This window comes from Nicotiana tabacum, chromosome 2 (assembly GCF_000715075.1).
Source record: "Nicotiana tabacum cultivar K326 chromosome 2, ASM71507v2, whole genome shotgun sequence".
Classification (NCBI taxonomy): Eukaryota; Viridiplantae; Streptophyta; class Magnoliopsida; order Solanales; family Solanaceae; genus Nicotiana; species Nicotiana tabacum.
In genome coordinates this window covers 85,304,084-85,320,413 of record NC_134081.1, presented here as the reverse complement: position 1 = coordinate 85,320,413, position 16,330 = coordinate 85,304,084, and the positions used below count along the sequence as shown (strand labels likewise).

At 39.2% G+C, this 16,330-nt stretch overlaps 1 protein-coding gene across 1 annotated transcript; it reads right to left on the bottom strand.

Annotated features, from left to right (window-relative positions):
- Nucleotides 1–1,026: 1,026 nt before the first annotated feature.
- LOC107778519 (beta-glucosidase 18-like) lies at nt 1,027–6,300 on the bottom strand. The gene is made up of 12 exons (XM_075235679.1): nt 6,083–6,300; nt 5,924–5,990; nt 5,759–5,817; nt 5,583–5,658; nt 5,370–5,444; nt 5,141–5,228; nt 4,344–4,600; nt 4,063–4,174; nt 3,022–3,313; nt 2,490–2,592; nt 2,281–2,386; nt 1,027–1,387 (listed from the first exon to the last, which is right to left on the bottom strand). Exons 1-12 carry the CDS (start codon nt 6,254–6,256, stop codon nt 1,177–1,179), a joined length of 1,620 nt encoding a protein of 539 aa, XP_075091780.1. The 5' UTR covers nt 6,257–6,300; the 3' UTR covers nt 1,027–1,176.
- Nucleotides 6,301–16,330: the final 10,030 nt, after the last annotated feature.

The following is a 16,330-nucleotide window of genomic DNA, read 5'->3' as shown; positions in this document are numbered from 1 at the left end:
ACGCCCCAAATTGTTGTTTACTCTTCGCGAACGCGACCTGATATTCGTGATCGCGATTCACACCTCTGTGGACAAAAACCAACAATTTAAAATGGCCTAGAAATAGTCCGAAACTCATCCAAGCTCCTCGGGACCTCAACCAAATATACCAACAAGTCCTAAAACATCATACGAACTTAGTCGAAGTCTCGAATCACATCAAACAATGCTAAAACTATGAATCGTACCTCAATTCAAGCCTAATGAACTTTGAACTTTCAAATTCTATATCTTGTGCCAAAATACATCAAATCAATCCAGAATGACTTCAAATTTTGCATACAAGTCATAAATGACATAACGAAGCTATTTCAATTTCCAGAATTGGATTCTGACCTCGATATAAGAAAGTCAACTCCCCGGTTAAACTTCCCAAAAATTCAACTTTCGGCATTTCAAGCCAAATTCCACTACGTACCTCCAAATAATTTTTCAGACACGCTCCTAAGTCCAAAATTACCATACAGAGCTATTGAAATTATCAAAACTCCATTTCGAGGCCGTTTACACATAAGTGGACATCCGATCACTATTTTAACTTAAGATTTAAACCTTGGAACTAAGTGTTTCAATTCATTCCAAAACCTCACCGGACCCGAATCAATTACCCCGGTAATTCACACAACAACTGTAAAGTATAATTTGAGTAGTAAATGGGAAGATGAGATTGTAATACTCAAAATGACTGGCCGAGTCGTTACAGAAAGAAAGTTCAGACCTTATAACCGGATATCCATCCTTTCTCTTTCTTTTTACGCTTGTTCGGTCCATATGATGAGAAAGCATTTTTTTTGTGCGGCTATTTAAACTCTTGGGTTGTATTAAATGGATTTGACATATATTCTATATATATATATATATATATATATATATATATATATATATATATATATATCCATTTATAAACTTTTGCATTATCTTTTAACTTTAGTGATACTATTCTTAAATTTGAATAAAAATTATAATTCATTAATTTCGGAAGATATCTGAATCCGAACACAAGTATTTTCTAAATATATATATTCTTCCAAAATAAAATAAATACATGCACAGTTTTACAAAATAAAATCTATCAATACTTCCAAAACAACCCAAAATTTAACAGAAATGACTTATATTGCCAAAGAAATAAAAAACCTAAACTCCATATATTGATTTCTTTGCTTGTATATTGTTGAGGCTACTATTGGTGAGGAAATCTTTATACCAGTGAGCCGACAGTTTTGGGATTCGATCCAACGTAAGAGCATTAACTTGATAAAGCCCGAATTTAATGGTGTAACCAAATATCCATTCAAAATTATCCATCAAACTCCATATGAAATAACCACGCACATCCGCACCATTCCTGCCCATCATCATTTGTAAAAGAGAAAGAAAAGCACAGTCAAGCTTAATGTGTAGAATGTAGATGTAAAAGAAGATATAACAAATTTAAACTTTGTTATTCGACCCAACATTTAGCGGTTCGTTCTTTATATTTTAGAAATTCAAGATTTTTCATTTATAAGCAGAATTAACCCAAATAACTGACCAGAGGCGAATTCATTATTTAAATTTTATGGGTTGAACTTTTAAAATTTTTAGTATCGAACCCATTATATATTTAAAGTTATGGGTTCATATCTACTTTTTTTTGCAATTTTAATGAATTTTTACATATAAATTTTTATTTCACGTCGAAAGTTATGAGTTCAATTGAACCCATCCACAATACACTACATCCGCCCCTGTAACCGACCACCCGATTGCTTAAACTAACAATAGCCGGTGAAGGTATAATATAGGCATAACTTATGTATGACATGTGTACAATTGTGTATAATCAATATATAATCCATATATATAGTCAAATTAATCTTACAAACTCCTTAAGCTCTTTGTTAAATTGCAACAACTTGGCGCTAAGACGATCCAAGTTCTTGGTCCATATAAAGTACTTTCTTTGGTTCCAAATACTTGTCATTTTGGCAAATTAAATTTTGTTTCAAAATATCAGACATTTGAAAGCACAAGAAGCATTAATACTTTTTTCCATCAAATTCACCTTTACTATTCTAGTTAGCGAAATTTAATTTAGTGAGGCGTTTAAAAGAGAAATAGAGAATAGTTATAATAAACATTCTTGTTATTAGAAATAAAATATCTTTCTTAAGAGATCGTGTGCAAGAGATAGCTTCTAAAAGAGAGTAGATAATATAGACGAGATCATGGTAGAAATCTTTAGAATGGAGAGTATACCTAATTGATCGAGCCAAAGATGCAAGGTATGCTTTGTGATATTTAATTCGCTTCATGTCTTTGACCAACTCATATCCTTCTTCTTGCTTGTCGATTGAAGCGTACCCTGTATGAAGTAATCGCAATTTACCTTCAATTACGTAGAATCTACACTCGAACATGAGAAATCAGTGAGAAATACTACGAGTTTAATTAAGGAGATTATTTACCATTTTCAGTCACAATTATAGGCATGTTATTGTATCTCTTCTTTATATAATCCACAATCTCTTCTATGCCTTGTGGAACCACATACAATCCAGGCATTCCCATCTGAAAAGTAGTTGGTGTAAGTTTAGAGTAATTGTCACCATATCATGATAAGAATTTGAACAAGGAAAAAGGTTCATAAATACCCTTTTACTATACCAAATATTTTTATAATTATCCTTGGTTATACTTTAGTTTTGGGTTATTCATACCTTTGCTAGCTAGCAATTCATAGCATACTTACCCTTCATCCTAACAGAGCTCCAACCTTAAGTATAACAAGGGGTATATTTGAACCATCGACGTTATAAGTATCAACCTAATCCGCACTGGAACTTCGCCAAAATCAAGAGCAAATACGACACGATTTGCTAAAGGTAAAGATATAAAGAGACTCAAGTATAATTAACGGGGTGGTAAAATTAAGATACTTCGTATAATATAGAGGTAAATTTGGACCTTTTCCCTTTAAAGACGTGTGCAAAAATATACCGGATCTCCTACGAAAGCACCATCTTCGTTCTGTCCAGTAGTGAGCAAAAACCCAAGGATGGCACGATTTTCACCATGGCTACAAGTTGGATTATTATTGTCATTCATATTGCATGGGCAATTGGAAAGAAGGCAATCCTTCACCAACAAAGTGGAATAATGGTTAAGCCCTATGAAGTCGGTGCTATTTTTTATAAGCCTTTTTTCTTCAGAGCTGAACTTTGGTAATTTCCTGCCGTGATACTCTCGCATTTCTGTAGGATAATCTCCATATACTAGAGGATCAAGAAGCCTGTTCATTCAAAAATATCGAGATTAATAATTGATATTTGCAACTTGACACGTCCGAATACAACTAATTAACATGTGCAATTTTGTTTTCTTCACCTAATCTAATTTACAGAATTTTTGTTTTCATAACAGATATATCACATGTTTGTCGATCAGTTCCGTATATATATTATCAAGCTAATATATTATTTGTTTGAACCTTATACGAGATTTGGTATTTTTAGAGTTAAAAGAAAGGTTACAACTTTCTATTGGTAAAAGATTTACAGCATTCTGGAAGTTCATCTAGATCCTCATGGGGTAGCAATATATAGGAACTTATGGGTTCAACGAGAAAAATGTTATAGATTACATAATAATAAAATTTTGAAAAAATAAATAAAGTAATATTATTCTTACCGGTTATGTATACTAGACTCTTAACTCATTAAGTATGAATACAAACACTATAGTCGAACCCGTTTCTCAATTGATAAGATGACAACCTGTTGAAATTCTGAAGGATTATGCATTATATTCAGAGTACGACATATCCAATGTAATTGAGCTTATCTTTGGAGAAAAGAATTATACCAAATCACTTAATAAATGATATATGTGTATATTTGTCTTCTGCACACATTTATATCACTAAGCTATTGTTAATAATGTGTAATAATTCCATGTTAGTTTATCCTTAATCTCGATTATTTGTTGTAAACTTCAGGTGTTCATAATATTTTTTTTATGTTTGGTGTACTACTTACGTACCAAGCCACATGAAAAGTCAAAGCTCTAGCTGCAGCTTTAATGTCAGCCTCATCATCCGTAATTGGCTTATACATGTAAGCACTCGCCACCATTCCTATCATTCCACCCTGTTCTGCCTGCTCATATATATAATTTTAATTACTAGTACCACTTATTTCCAAATCTTTCATTTGAACGTACGTTTCAAAACTAAAATAATAAGGTAACATGTGACTGACAGTTTTTTATTCTCAAAATAGAAAGAGAGAAATAGCTTGAAATAATTGGAGAAGTGAATAGACTTGCCTGGAAATGGTGACGATAGAGTTTGACAGCCTTTGCATGAGCCAATATTGAGTTGTGGACGACAAGTAGAGGCTCAATGTCTGAATTACCAGAGGAACATTTTCCAAAAGGGGGTGAACAATGTGAAGGTGGGAATACACCATTCATATAGGCAAGTTCCGCGAATAAATTAGGCTCATTTATTGTGGCCCAATACTTCACTCTATCCCCAAAACCTTTAAAACATGTTTCTGCAAAGTGCACAAACTCTTCCCTACAAAGATGACCAACTCACTGATTAAGATCGATATATATTTTTTTTATTACTCTATCTGTTTAAATTTAGGTGAGACACTTTCTTTATTAGTCTGTTTCGATAAGAATAACACATTTTTATATTTGAAAATAATTTAACTTTAAATTTTTTATTTTTTTGATTTTTCCCTTAACGAAATTTTTTTATAACCATACAAATATTATAAAATATTTAAGACACAAGTTTCAAATATCTTATGGCCACCAAATAATATGGCATGTTTATGATACAAATTTCAAAAGTCTTATTTCTTTTCTTAAATTTTGTGTCGAGTCAAACAATATCACATAAATTGAAACAAAAAGTGCATAAATCACATGAAACATTATTTAAGGGAAATAGAATAGACCTCTTCTATGTACGAATTTCCCTCAAAGTATATTTTTTAAATTAATTTGCTTTCACTTGCTTATTGGATGATATAAAACCATCCTGATTATCTGAATTTAATCAAAAAAGAACTAATTGTAGCTAGATTTAACTAGAGAAGAAACTTACTGCATCAGAGGGCTGAGCCAGGCCCCATATCTGTCCTCAAGTTCTTGAGGAAAGTCATTATGATGGATCGTCACAAATGGTGCTACTCCTGCATTTTATGTATCTATTAATATTGCAATCATTATTTGCTTCTTTTCTTGTCAACTCTGAGTAATATGACGTGTGTTATAAAAATAAAAAAAGAGTTGGTAAAGAATAATGGAAGAAAGAAGAGTTCGTAAACAACCACCTTTAAGTAAGAGATTATCAATGATATTATTGTAAAACTTGATTCCAGCTGGATTCACGGCCCCTAACTTTCCTCCTGTCCAGCTCCACCATTAGGAGTCAAAAACATATATGCTTAGTTAATTTAAGTATCTCTTTGTTTAATCCCATGTGATTGTATTTGACTTTAAAAGAAGTGAAAATAAGAGAAGAGAATGAAAAGGAACATATATACTTGGAAGAACTCTACTCCAGGAAATGGAGAATCGATAAGCATTTACTCCAAGAGAGGCCATTATATCAATATCTTCCTGCCATCATTCGTTGAAACAAAAAAAATGACACGTTCTAACTTTAAACATCTCATTTTACATGATCACATGTCAGTATAAAATGAAACTCAGGGAGTACCAAGTAACGATGGTAGTGGTCGTCGGCTACATCTCCATTTCCTCCATTTGTGATACTGCCTGAACCAATTCAAGAACAAGATAGTAAACGTATTAGCTTATATAAAAGGAACATATTAAAAAAATCTTAATTTATACAGACGTAAAAGAATGTGAGAGATTATACCATTGGTATGAGAAAAAACATCCCAGTTGCTAAGACTTCTGCCGTCTTCAATATATGCTCCTTCGATCTATATTCATATACTCATTAATTAAGGATGTTATATGAGAGCAGAGACAATTAAATAAAGAATAGGAAATTGAAAGTCAGAGATGTGGGTACTTGATAGGCAGAAGTTGATGTTCCAAAAAGAAAACTATCTGGAAATTCTGATCTTTTAACCTCTTCTTCCAACTCATTTCCTCCTTGGCCGATAATACTGTTGGCAGAAACACGTTGCAATAGTAAGAGGAGACAAATGAAGTAGGAGTTCTTAGTTTTGTTGCCCATCTTCATTTTATCTAAATTTCAGATAAAACTGATAGTCTATCTGACGGAGCCTAATTAAGTTGTATTTATAGGATTACTAATTAATATATAACAGGATTAAAAAAGTTCAATGTCGCTCTCATTCGTTGTTGCATATCTTAATTTTGACTTAATTTCAGGGAAAAAGAAGATTGTCTATCCGATGGCTGAGTTGTATTTTACTTGTACTAATCAATAAAAGGAAACTGCAGCTCTCATTGGTGGTGACTGGTGCATATAGGTCTTCATTTTGACATAATTTCAGCACAATTCTAGTTGGCGAGAAATTTTATTACCTGAGTCACATGACCAACATTATTTGCGGGCCTAGTTTATTTCTTGACAAGTGGACTCACTTTCTTACTTGTTTTATTTAAAAAATAAAACTAAAGAGACAACATTTAACTCTGCCAATAAAAGAAATTAAAACAGTAAAGATCTCCCAAAATCGGCAATCAGGGAAAATTGTAACAAAACTGGCGGATACTCTTTCATTTTATTAATTATGAGATTTTTACCTCCTCCCTATACTACATATAAAACTTAATTACCTTCTCTAATCAAGTTTTAACTTAATAATACGGTATCAATTATATACAAATAATTTTTAAATGAGTATCCCAAGATTGTAGCCTTTTAATTTAGTAAATCCCTAAAAATCCTCACAATTCCTTAATTACCCAGATATTACCCCAATCATTCTAAAGGATTTTCTTCTTTCTCTCTTTGAAATCAACCCTCTTTCTACACCGATGCTACAAGGTTTTTTCTTCAAAAGCTCATAATTTTCTCTAACAATGGCGAAGAAATGGATTAATTTTTTATCGATTTGGATTTCGCCATGGCCTGAGTTTGGAGCATTTCCGGGCTTCCCCTTTTCTTGTTGGTATTCCGATGGTGGCTAGGAGTAGATGTATATTAATTATTTGGTTGTATTGTTCGAATTAAAATTGTCAATCAATAAATTTTGAAGGTATTTGACTCTCCATTATTGACATCCATTAAAAAGTTTCGAAACTTTGAATTTGAAATCGAATTTTCAAAAAATATTGTTTGTTTGGATTGGGTATTATTGAAAATGATTAAGAATATTATATAGAGTTTATATCTCGATTTTGAGGGTATTTGGTAAAGTTTAGATTTGATTTGGCTGGATTTTCATATTGAAATTCGAAGAAGAAGCAGAAGAACACACCACATACAAAATATATACAAATTATATACAAATTATATACAAAATACATACAAAAGTCATATTGTATAAAATTTATATAAAAACTGTATTTAAATTGTATGATGTTGTAGTTGTATTTGAATGTAATGACCCGACCGGTCATTTTCCTTTCTAGAACCTCGTTCCCTAAATAAGACTTCTCGTACTTACTTTTACTGATTTATGACTTGCGGGGATGGTTGGTATGGGATTTGGAAGAGTTTGGGTTGAAATCGGAACACTTAGTTCCTTAAAGTTGGCTTAAAAGGCTAAGTTTGACTTCGGTCAACATTTTGAGTAAACGATATCGGAATCGGGATTTGATGGTTCCAATAGGTTCGTATGATGATTTCGGACTTGGGCGTATGTTCGGATTGGGTTTTAGATGACCCGAGAGCGTTTTGGAGCCTAATAGTGAAAGTTGATTCTTGAAGAACTTTGAAGTTCTTTAAATTTGGTTAAGAGCGGGTTTTGGTGATTTCGAGGTCCAAACGGAATTTCGAGATCGGGAATAGTTCCGTAATGCCATTTAAGACTTGCACACAAAATTTGGTGTCATTCCGAGTAGTATAAGTACGTTTCGTCGCATTGGAAGTAAATTATAGAACTTCAAGTTCTTAAGTTTGATTCAATCGGTTTTAGGGTGTGATTCTTAGTTTTAATGTTGTTTCGGGCATTCCGTGAGTTCGAACGAGTCCGTTTTGTGATTTTAAACTTGTTGTTATGTTCAGGCGGGGTCCTGTGGGCCCTGAGTGTCAATCGGACGAGGCTCGGACTAAGTTGAGAATTTGGAACTGCAGTTGAGTGCTCCAGATCTGTCATAACAGCACTTGCGGTTGGCCAGCCGCAGGTGCAAGCCAAGTCCCCGCAGATGCTATCCAAGGATGGTCAGCCAGGTTCCGCAGATGCGGCTCCTTCTACACAGAAGTGGGACCGCAGAAGCAGGAGTCCTTCCGCAGATGCGACCCCAGTCAGCCCAGCCAACTCTGCAGAAGCGGACACCTGCTCCGCAGGTGTGAAAATTGCTGGGGCAGTGAGGTTCAATTAATACGGGACTTAAGCCATTTTCACTCATTTTCTCTCACTCTTTGGGCGATTATTGGAGCTTCTTGAGAGGGATTTCCACCTAGCTTTTGGAGGTAAGTAATTTCTACCTATCGTGAGTTCAATACGTAGATTTTGGGGTAGATTTCAACATGAAAATTAGTAGAAATTATGGGTTAGATGGAAAACCTAGGGTTTGACAAGAATGAGATTTTTATCACGAAAATGGTTATGGAACTTAATGAAAATCATATATTTATGTTCCTAATATTACGGGTAACAACTTTCTTCAAATATTTCCGGAATCCGGGCACGTGGGCCCGGGGGTGAACTTTAGTAATCTTGCATTTAGAGTTGGGAAATTACCTAAATAGTAGGGATACAAACTTTTAAACCTATATTGATTAGTTTCTACACTATTTGGATAGTTTTGGATTGCTTGGCACCAAATTGAGAGTTTGGTCATAAGTTTGGACCGGAAAGTAGGTCTTAAAGCGAGATAAGTCTCTTTTCTAACCTTGTAAGAGAGAAATTTCTCCATAGGTGAATTAATTAATATATGATTATTTGTGGGGGCTACATACGCACGAAGTGACGAGAGTCCGTACCTAGCTACTATTCTTGTTATGTCCAGGTAGTTCTAGGCTTGCACCATGCTTTGGTGGGTACCGTTATCTGAACATAATTGTTTATTCGTATTGAATGGAACTAAGTTGAGGATTTCAAGATTTCAAAGGTTTCAAGTAAATTAATATTTTTAAAAGAATTAAGAAAACTTTCGTTATATTTATATTAAACCACATCGCAAGTATATTCCGCGAGTACGATGACTATTTCTACTACTCTCATGGGAGCGGGTCGTTCGCCTTGGCAGGTTAATAGATGCATCTATGGTTTGCACCGTTCGATCCTCGGTAGTGCACATTTTACATTTTTATGTTGGATCGGGCCGAACGTCCTCGGTGGAATTTGTGTGTGATAATAGAAGTGGAAGCCCTTTTTAAAATTGGTATAAATTTGCTGTTTTAGAGATCATTTGTTTAAAATGAAGGAAGTATTTTGGTTTCTTAGATATGATGGAAGAACTGTACAATTATTTCTTGTTCTGAGTTTATTGTTAGTTCTGTGTATCATGCTTATTTAAAATCACATATTATTATATTGTTGGCCCTAGTGAGTGTCAAAGTTGACCCCTCATCACTACTTCTTCGAGGTTAGGCTAGATACTTACTGGGTACATTTTCTTTATGTACTCACGCTACACATTTGTACTTGATTGTACAGGATTCGAGGCAGGTGCATCTGGCCACCAGTTCGGCGCGTAGACTAATTTCCTAGCTCGAGACTTCCCGGTGAGCTGTTCTTTTGAGCCGTTCTGTAGCAGCTGGAGTCTCTCTTATGTTCTTTTATTTTCTTTCTATTTCCTTTGAGACAGTAGGCTAGCATTGTTTGTATATTCTACTAGATTGCCCACATACTTGTGACACCAGGTCTTGGCACACACACTAGTGAACTTATAGTTTTGGTTTGCTCATATGATTATGATTAGCACTAATTGTTTCCATTTATTTATGTTAAAATTGAAAAATCCTAAATCTTTTTTAAAATAAGGAAAAAACTATCGTTTACAAATTTATCTAAGCGGGAAATCACTAGTTGATCAGTGTTTGCTTTCCCAACAATGGTGTTGGGCGCCATCACGGCCAATAATGGAATTGGGTCATGACAATATGGTATCAGAATACTAGGTTCATGTAGGTCTCACAAGTCATGGGTAGGCCTAGTAGAGTCTTGCGAATCGGTGCGGAGACGTCCGTACTTATCTGCGAAAGGCTATAGGGTGTTAGGAAATTACTCTTTATTCATCTCCTATCGTGCAGTTGATGGTATACTAAGTTTCCTTCTTCTATTCTCTCACAGATGGCGAGGACGCACACAACGGACGTTCCAGACCCCGGAGGAGCTGCTCCCCCCGTTGCTAGAGGCTAAGGCTGAGGCCGGGGGAGGGAACGGGCCTGAGGGACGGGATGAGGGCGTCCCAGAGCTGCCCCAGTAGCACCAACAACGGATCTAGTGGAGGATCCCATCATGGAGGAGCAGGGCGAGGTGCCTGTTCCAGAGCCAGCCCCGGTAGATTTCATGACAGCACCGGGCTTTCCGGAGGTCATGGGCCGTATGCTGCGGTTCATGGACACTATGACTCAGACTGGTTTATTTCCAGCAGACCCAGCCATATCTCAGGCAGGAGGGGGAGCACAAACCCCTACTTCTCAGGCTCCTGGGCATGCAGCTGCTGTGTATCAGACCTCGGGTACACTACCCGTGGGTGGGACCCAGCCAGTTGCCGCAGCAGCACCTGAGCCTAGACCAGTTGCTGACGGCGATCCGCAGAAGCTACTAGACAGATGGACTATGCTACACCCTCCTATCTTCGGGGGTGAGCGGCATAAGGATCCCCAGGACTTCATTGATCTGTGCAGGGACATACTGCATAACATGAGGATATTGGATTCCCATGGAGTAGATTTCACCGCTTTCCAGTTGGAGGGCAGGGTCCGTAGATGGTGGCAGTCTTACCTTCTTCGCAGACTAGCGGGTTCTCCTCCCATGACTTGGGATCAGTTTACACGGCTTCTATTGGATAGGTATATTCCACCCTCTCGTAGGGAAGAGTTGCGGTGTCAGTTTGAGTAGCTCGAGCAGGTTCAGATGTCTGTGACCGATTATGAGGCAATATTTTCTGAGTTTGTCTCGCCATGCACTTATGATACTTCCTACGGATGCAAAGAGAGTGCATAGATTTGTTGCGGGGTTACACCCCAGTATTCGGGCTAGCATGGCCAGAGAGGTTAAGATGGGTACTGATTATCAGCTAGTGGTAGAGATTGCTCGAAAGATTGAGGGCTACTGCCAAAGGGGTAGAGAGCAGATGCAGCAGGACAAGAGGACCCGATTCTCGGGAGAGTTTAGAGGTGCCCCGGCTAGGGGCAGGGGTCAGTTTGGGAGTGGTCAGCCTAGTAGGCCCACATATCCAGCACCACCACCACCTCCTCGGGGTGCTCCAGCACGACCCTATTTCAGTGATATGCCAGAGAGTTCTTATCGCCCACCAGTTCATCAGGGTTACTCTAGTGCCTACTTCAATGCCATGACATAGAGTTCATACCGCCTGCCAGCCATCCAGGGTTCTTTTAGTGGGTATTCAGGCCATCAGGGTCAGACTTTGGGACAACAGTCTATGGCACCGCGGGGTTGTTATGAGTGTGAGGATCCGGGTCATATGAAGAGATTTTGTCCCAGACTTTGGAGCAAGGCAGTACAACAGGGTCATCAGCCTATGATTACAGCACCAGCCGTCCGACCGCCCAGAGGCGGAGGACATGCAGGTAGGGGCCGTTCTAGAGGTGGAGGCCAGGCAGGAGGGTCAACCATCTATTGTTCAGCCTGGCAGAGGCCAGCCAGCCAGCGCTCCAGCTAGATTCTATGCTTTTCCAGCCAGACCAGATACAATGGCCTCAGATGTCGTGATCACATGTATTATTTCTGTATGCGGTAGAAATGCTTCGGTATTATTTGATCCAGGGTCTACCTATTCATATGTGTCATCTATGTTTGATCATTTCCTGGATATTCCTCGTGAGTCCTTGGGTACTCCTATTTATATGTCCATTCCTGTGGGCAATTCTGTGGTTGTAGATCAGGTCTACCGGTCCTGTGTGGTTACATTCTGTGGTTACGAGACTAGAGCGGACCTTCTGTTACTTGATATGATCGACTTTGAGGTCATCCTGGGCATGGACTAGCTATCCCCATATCACGCCATCCTTGATTGTCATGCCAATACTGTTACTTTAGCGATACCAGAGTTGCCGAGATTGGAGTGGAAGGGTTCCTACGTTAGTACATCTAGTCAGGTTATCTCTTTTCTGAAGGCTCGATATCTGGTCGAGAGGGTTGTTTGGCATATCTAGCATATGTTAGGGATACCACCGCAGAGGCTCCAACGATTGATTCAGTGCCAGTAGTCCGGGAATTTTCCGATGTGTTTCCTTCTGACCTTCCAGGCATGCCGCCAGATCGTGATATTAATTTCTATATTGATTTGGCTCCAGGTACCCAACCTATATTTATTCCACCGTACCGTATGGCTCTGAAAGAGCTGAAGGAGCAGCTTGAGGTGTTATTGGCAAAGGGGTTTGTCAGACCAAGTGTATCACCTTGGGGTACACCAGTGTTATTTGTGAAGAAGAAAGATGGAACTATGCGGATGTGCATTGATTACCGCTAATTGAACAAAGTTACCATCAAGAACAAGTACCCGTTGCCGCGTATTGATGATTTGTTTGATTAGTTACAGGGTGCCAGGGTGTTTTCTAAGATCAACTTGAGATCGGGGTACCATTAGTTGAAGATCCAGGGCTCAGATGTCTCAAAGACTGCCTTCCGTACTAGATATGGCCTTTATGAGTTTCTAGTGATATCCTTTGGGTTGACTCATTCCCCAGTGGAGTTTATGGATTTGATGAACCGGGTGTTCAGGCCTTATATTGATTCCTTCGTTATTGTCTTCATTGATGACATCTTGATTACTCAAGTAGCCTGGGGGAGCATGAGCAGCACTTGAGAGTGGTACTTCACACCTTGCGAGAACAGAAGCTATATGCCAAGTTCTCCAAGTGTGAGTTTTGGATAGAGTCTGTGGCGTTCTTGGGGCATGTTGTATCAGGAGAAGGTATTAAGGTGGATCCCAGGAAGATTGAGGCAGTTCAGAGTTAGCCTTGTCCCACTTCGGCGACTGAGATCAGGATCTTCCTGGGGTTGGCAGGTTATTATCGCCAGTTTGTGCAGGGTTTCTCATCCATTGCAGCACCTCTAACTAGATTGACCCAGAAGGGTGCTCCATTCCGTTGGTCTGATGATTGTGAGGTGAGCTACCATAAGCTCAAGACAACTTTGACTACAACACCGGTTCTAGTGTTGCCTTTAGGCTCGGGGATGTATATGGTATATTGCGATGCTTCACGCGTTCGCTTGGGTTGTGTATTGATGCAGGAGGGGCGAGTTATTGTATATTCTTCACGTCAGCTGAAGATCCATGAAAAGAATTACCATGTGCACGATTTGGAGTTGGCAGCGATCGTTCATGCTCTTAAGGTATGGAGGCATTATCTGTATGGGGTATCATGTCAGGTTTATACTGATCATCGCAGCTTACAACATTTGTTCAAGCAAAGGGATCTCAATTTGAGACAGCGTAGATGTCTTGAGTTACTGATAGATTATGACATCACCATTCTTTATCATCCAGGCAAGGCAAATGTGGTCGCGGATGCCTTAAGCAGGAAGGCAGAGAGTATGGGTAGCTTGGTATTCATTTCAGCAGAGGAAAGGCCACTAGCTTTGGACATTCGGTTATTGGCTAACAAACTTGTGAGGTTGGACATTTCAAAGCCCAACCGAGTTCTTGCATGTGTTGTTGCCCAGTCTTCATTATTGGGGCAGATCAAGGCTCGGCAATTCTATGATCCGCATTTGGTAGTTCTCAGAGAGACGGTACTACATGATGGTGCCAAGGAGGTTTCTATTGGCGATGATGGTGTTCTGTGACTCCAGGGTCGCCTATGTGTTCCTAATGTCGATGTCTTGAGGGAGGGGATTCTAGAGGTGGCACACAGTTCTCGGTATTCTATTCATCCAGGTGCTACGAAGATGTATCATGACCTGAGACAACATTATTGGTGGCGGCGGATGAAGAAAGACATAGTTGAGTATGTGGCTAGGTGCTTAAATTGCCAGCAGGTTAAGTATGAGCACCAGAGGCCAAGTGGCCTACTTCAGTAGATGACTATACCTGAGTGGAAATGAGAGCGCATTACTATGGACTTTGTAGTTGGATTTCCGCAAACCTTGTCGAAGTTTGATGCTGGTTGGGTCATTGTCGACAGGTTGACCAAGTCGGCAAACTTCATTCCGGTTGTGACTACCTATACTTCAGAGAAGTTGACCCAGATTTATATTCGTGAGATAGTTCAATTTCACGGTGTGCCTATTTCCATCATATCAGATAGAGGCCCTCAGTTCACTTCGCATTTCTGCAGAGCCGTACAGAGTGAGTTAGGGACCCGTGTAGAGCAGCACAATATTTCATCCACAGACCGACGGGAAGTCAGAGCAGACAATTCAGATATTGGAGGACATGCTGAGAGCATGTGTGATTGACCTTGGAGGACAGTGGGATCAGTTCTTGCCTTTGGCCGAATTTTCTTACAACAACAGTTATCAGTCCAACATCAAGATGGCTCCATTTGAGGCTTTATATGGTTGGCGATGTCGTTCCCCCATCGGGTGATTTGATCCCAGCGAGGCTAAGCTATATGGTACTGATTTGGTAAAGGATGCCTTTGAAAAGGTAAAGTTGATCCAGGAGTGACTTCGCACAGTACAGTCTAGACAGAAGAGCTACGCGGATCAGAAGGCGCGTAATATATCATTTATGGTAGGCGAGAAGGTTCTCTTGAAAGTCTCACCGATGAAGGGTATTATGAGATTCGGAAAGAAGGGCAAGTTGAGCCTAAGATTTATAGGCCCATTTGAGGTGTTAAGGCGAGTTGGGGAGGTTGCTTATGAGCTTGCTCTACCTCCCAGCCTATCAGGGGTTCATCCAGGTTTTCACATGTCTATGCTCCAGAGGTATCATGCCGACTTGTCTCATGTGTTAGACTTTAGTACTATTCATCTAGATAAGAGGTTGGGGTATGAGGAGGAGCCAGTTGCTATTGTTGTTAGACATGATCGTCAGTTGAGGACCAAGAGGATTTCCGCGGTAAAGGTTCAGTGCAGGGGCCAACCAGTCGAGGAGGCAACCTGGGAGTCCGAGGAGGACATGCGGCGCAGATATCCACACTTATTCAGCACTTCAGGTATGAATCTAAACCCATTCGAGGACGAACGTTTGTTTAAGAGGTGGAGAATGTAACGACCCGACCGGTCATTTTGCGTTCTAGAACCCTATTCCCCTAAATAATACTTCCCGTACTTGCTTTTATTGATTTATAACTTTCGGGGATGGTTGGTTTGGGATTTGGAAGAGTTTGGGTTGAAATCGGAACACTTGGTTCCTTAAGGTTGGCTTAAAAGGCCAAATTTGACTTCGGTCAACATTTTGAGTAAACGACCTTAGAATCGGGATTTGACTGTTCCAATAGGTTTGTATAATGATTTCGGACTTGGGCGTATGTTCGGATTAGGTTTTGGATGACCCAGGAGTGTTTTGGCGCCTAATAGTGAAAATTGGTTCTTGAAGAACTTTGAAGTTCTTTAAATTTGGTTTAGAGTGGGTTTTGGTGATATCAAGGTCCAAATGGAATTCCGAGACCGGGAATAGTTCCGTAATACCATTTAAGACTTGCACGAAAATTTGGTGTCATTCCGAGTAGTATAAGTACGTTTCGTCGCATTGGAAGTAAATTGAAGAACTTGAAGTTCTTAAGTTTGATTCAATAGGTTTTAGGGTATGATTCTTAGTTTTAATGTTGTTTCGGGCATTCCGTGAGTTCGAGCGAGTCCGTTTTAAGATTCCAAACTTGTTGATATGTTCGGGCGAGGCCCCGAGTGCCAATCGGAAGATGCTCGGACAAAGTTGAGAATTTGGAATTGTAGCGAGCTCGCAGGTGCGAGCCAAGTCCCCGCAGATGCGATCCAAGGATTGCCAGCAAGGTTCCGTAGATGCGGCTACTTCTACACAGAAGCAGGATCGTAGAAGCGAGAGACCTTCCGCAGATATGGCCCCAGTTGGCCCAGCCAAC

Bases quoted from the DNA above. Each gene is read 5' to 3' on its own strand.
- LOC107778519 (XM_075235679.1), bottom strand. From the start codon at position 6,256: ATGAAGATGGGCAACAAAACTAAGAACTCCTACTTCATTTGTCTCCTC. The intron at 5,818-5,923 runs GTATAATCTCTC...GAATTGGTTCAG, and splicing joins TGTTTTTTCTCATACCAATG to GCAGTATCACAAATGGAGGA. The intron at 1,388-2,280 runs GTATACTCTCCA...GATGATGGGCAG, and splicing joins TCTTTGGCTCGATCAATTAG to GAATGGTGCGGATGTGCGTG.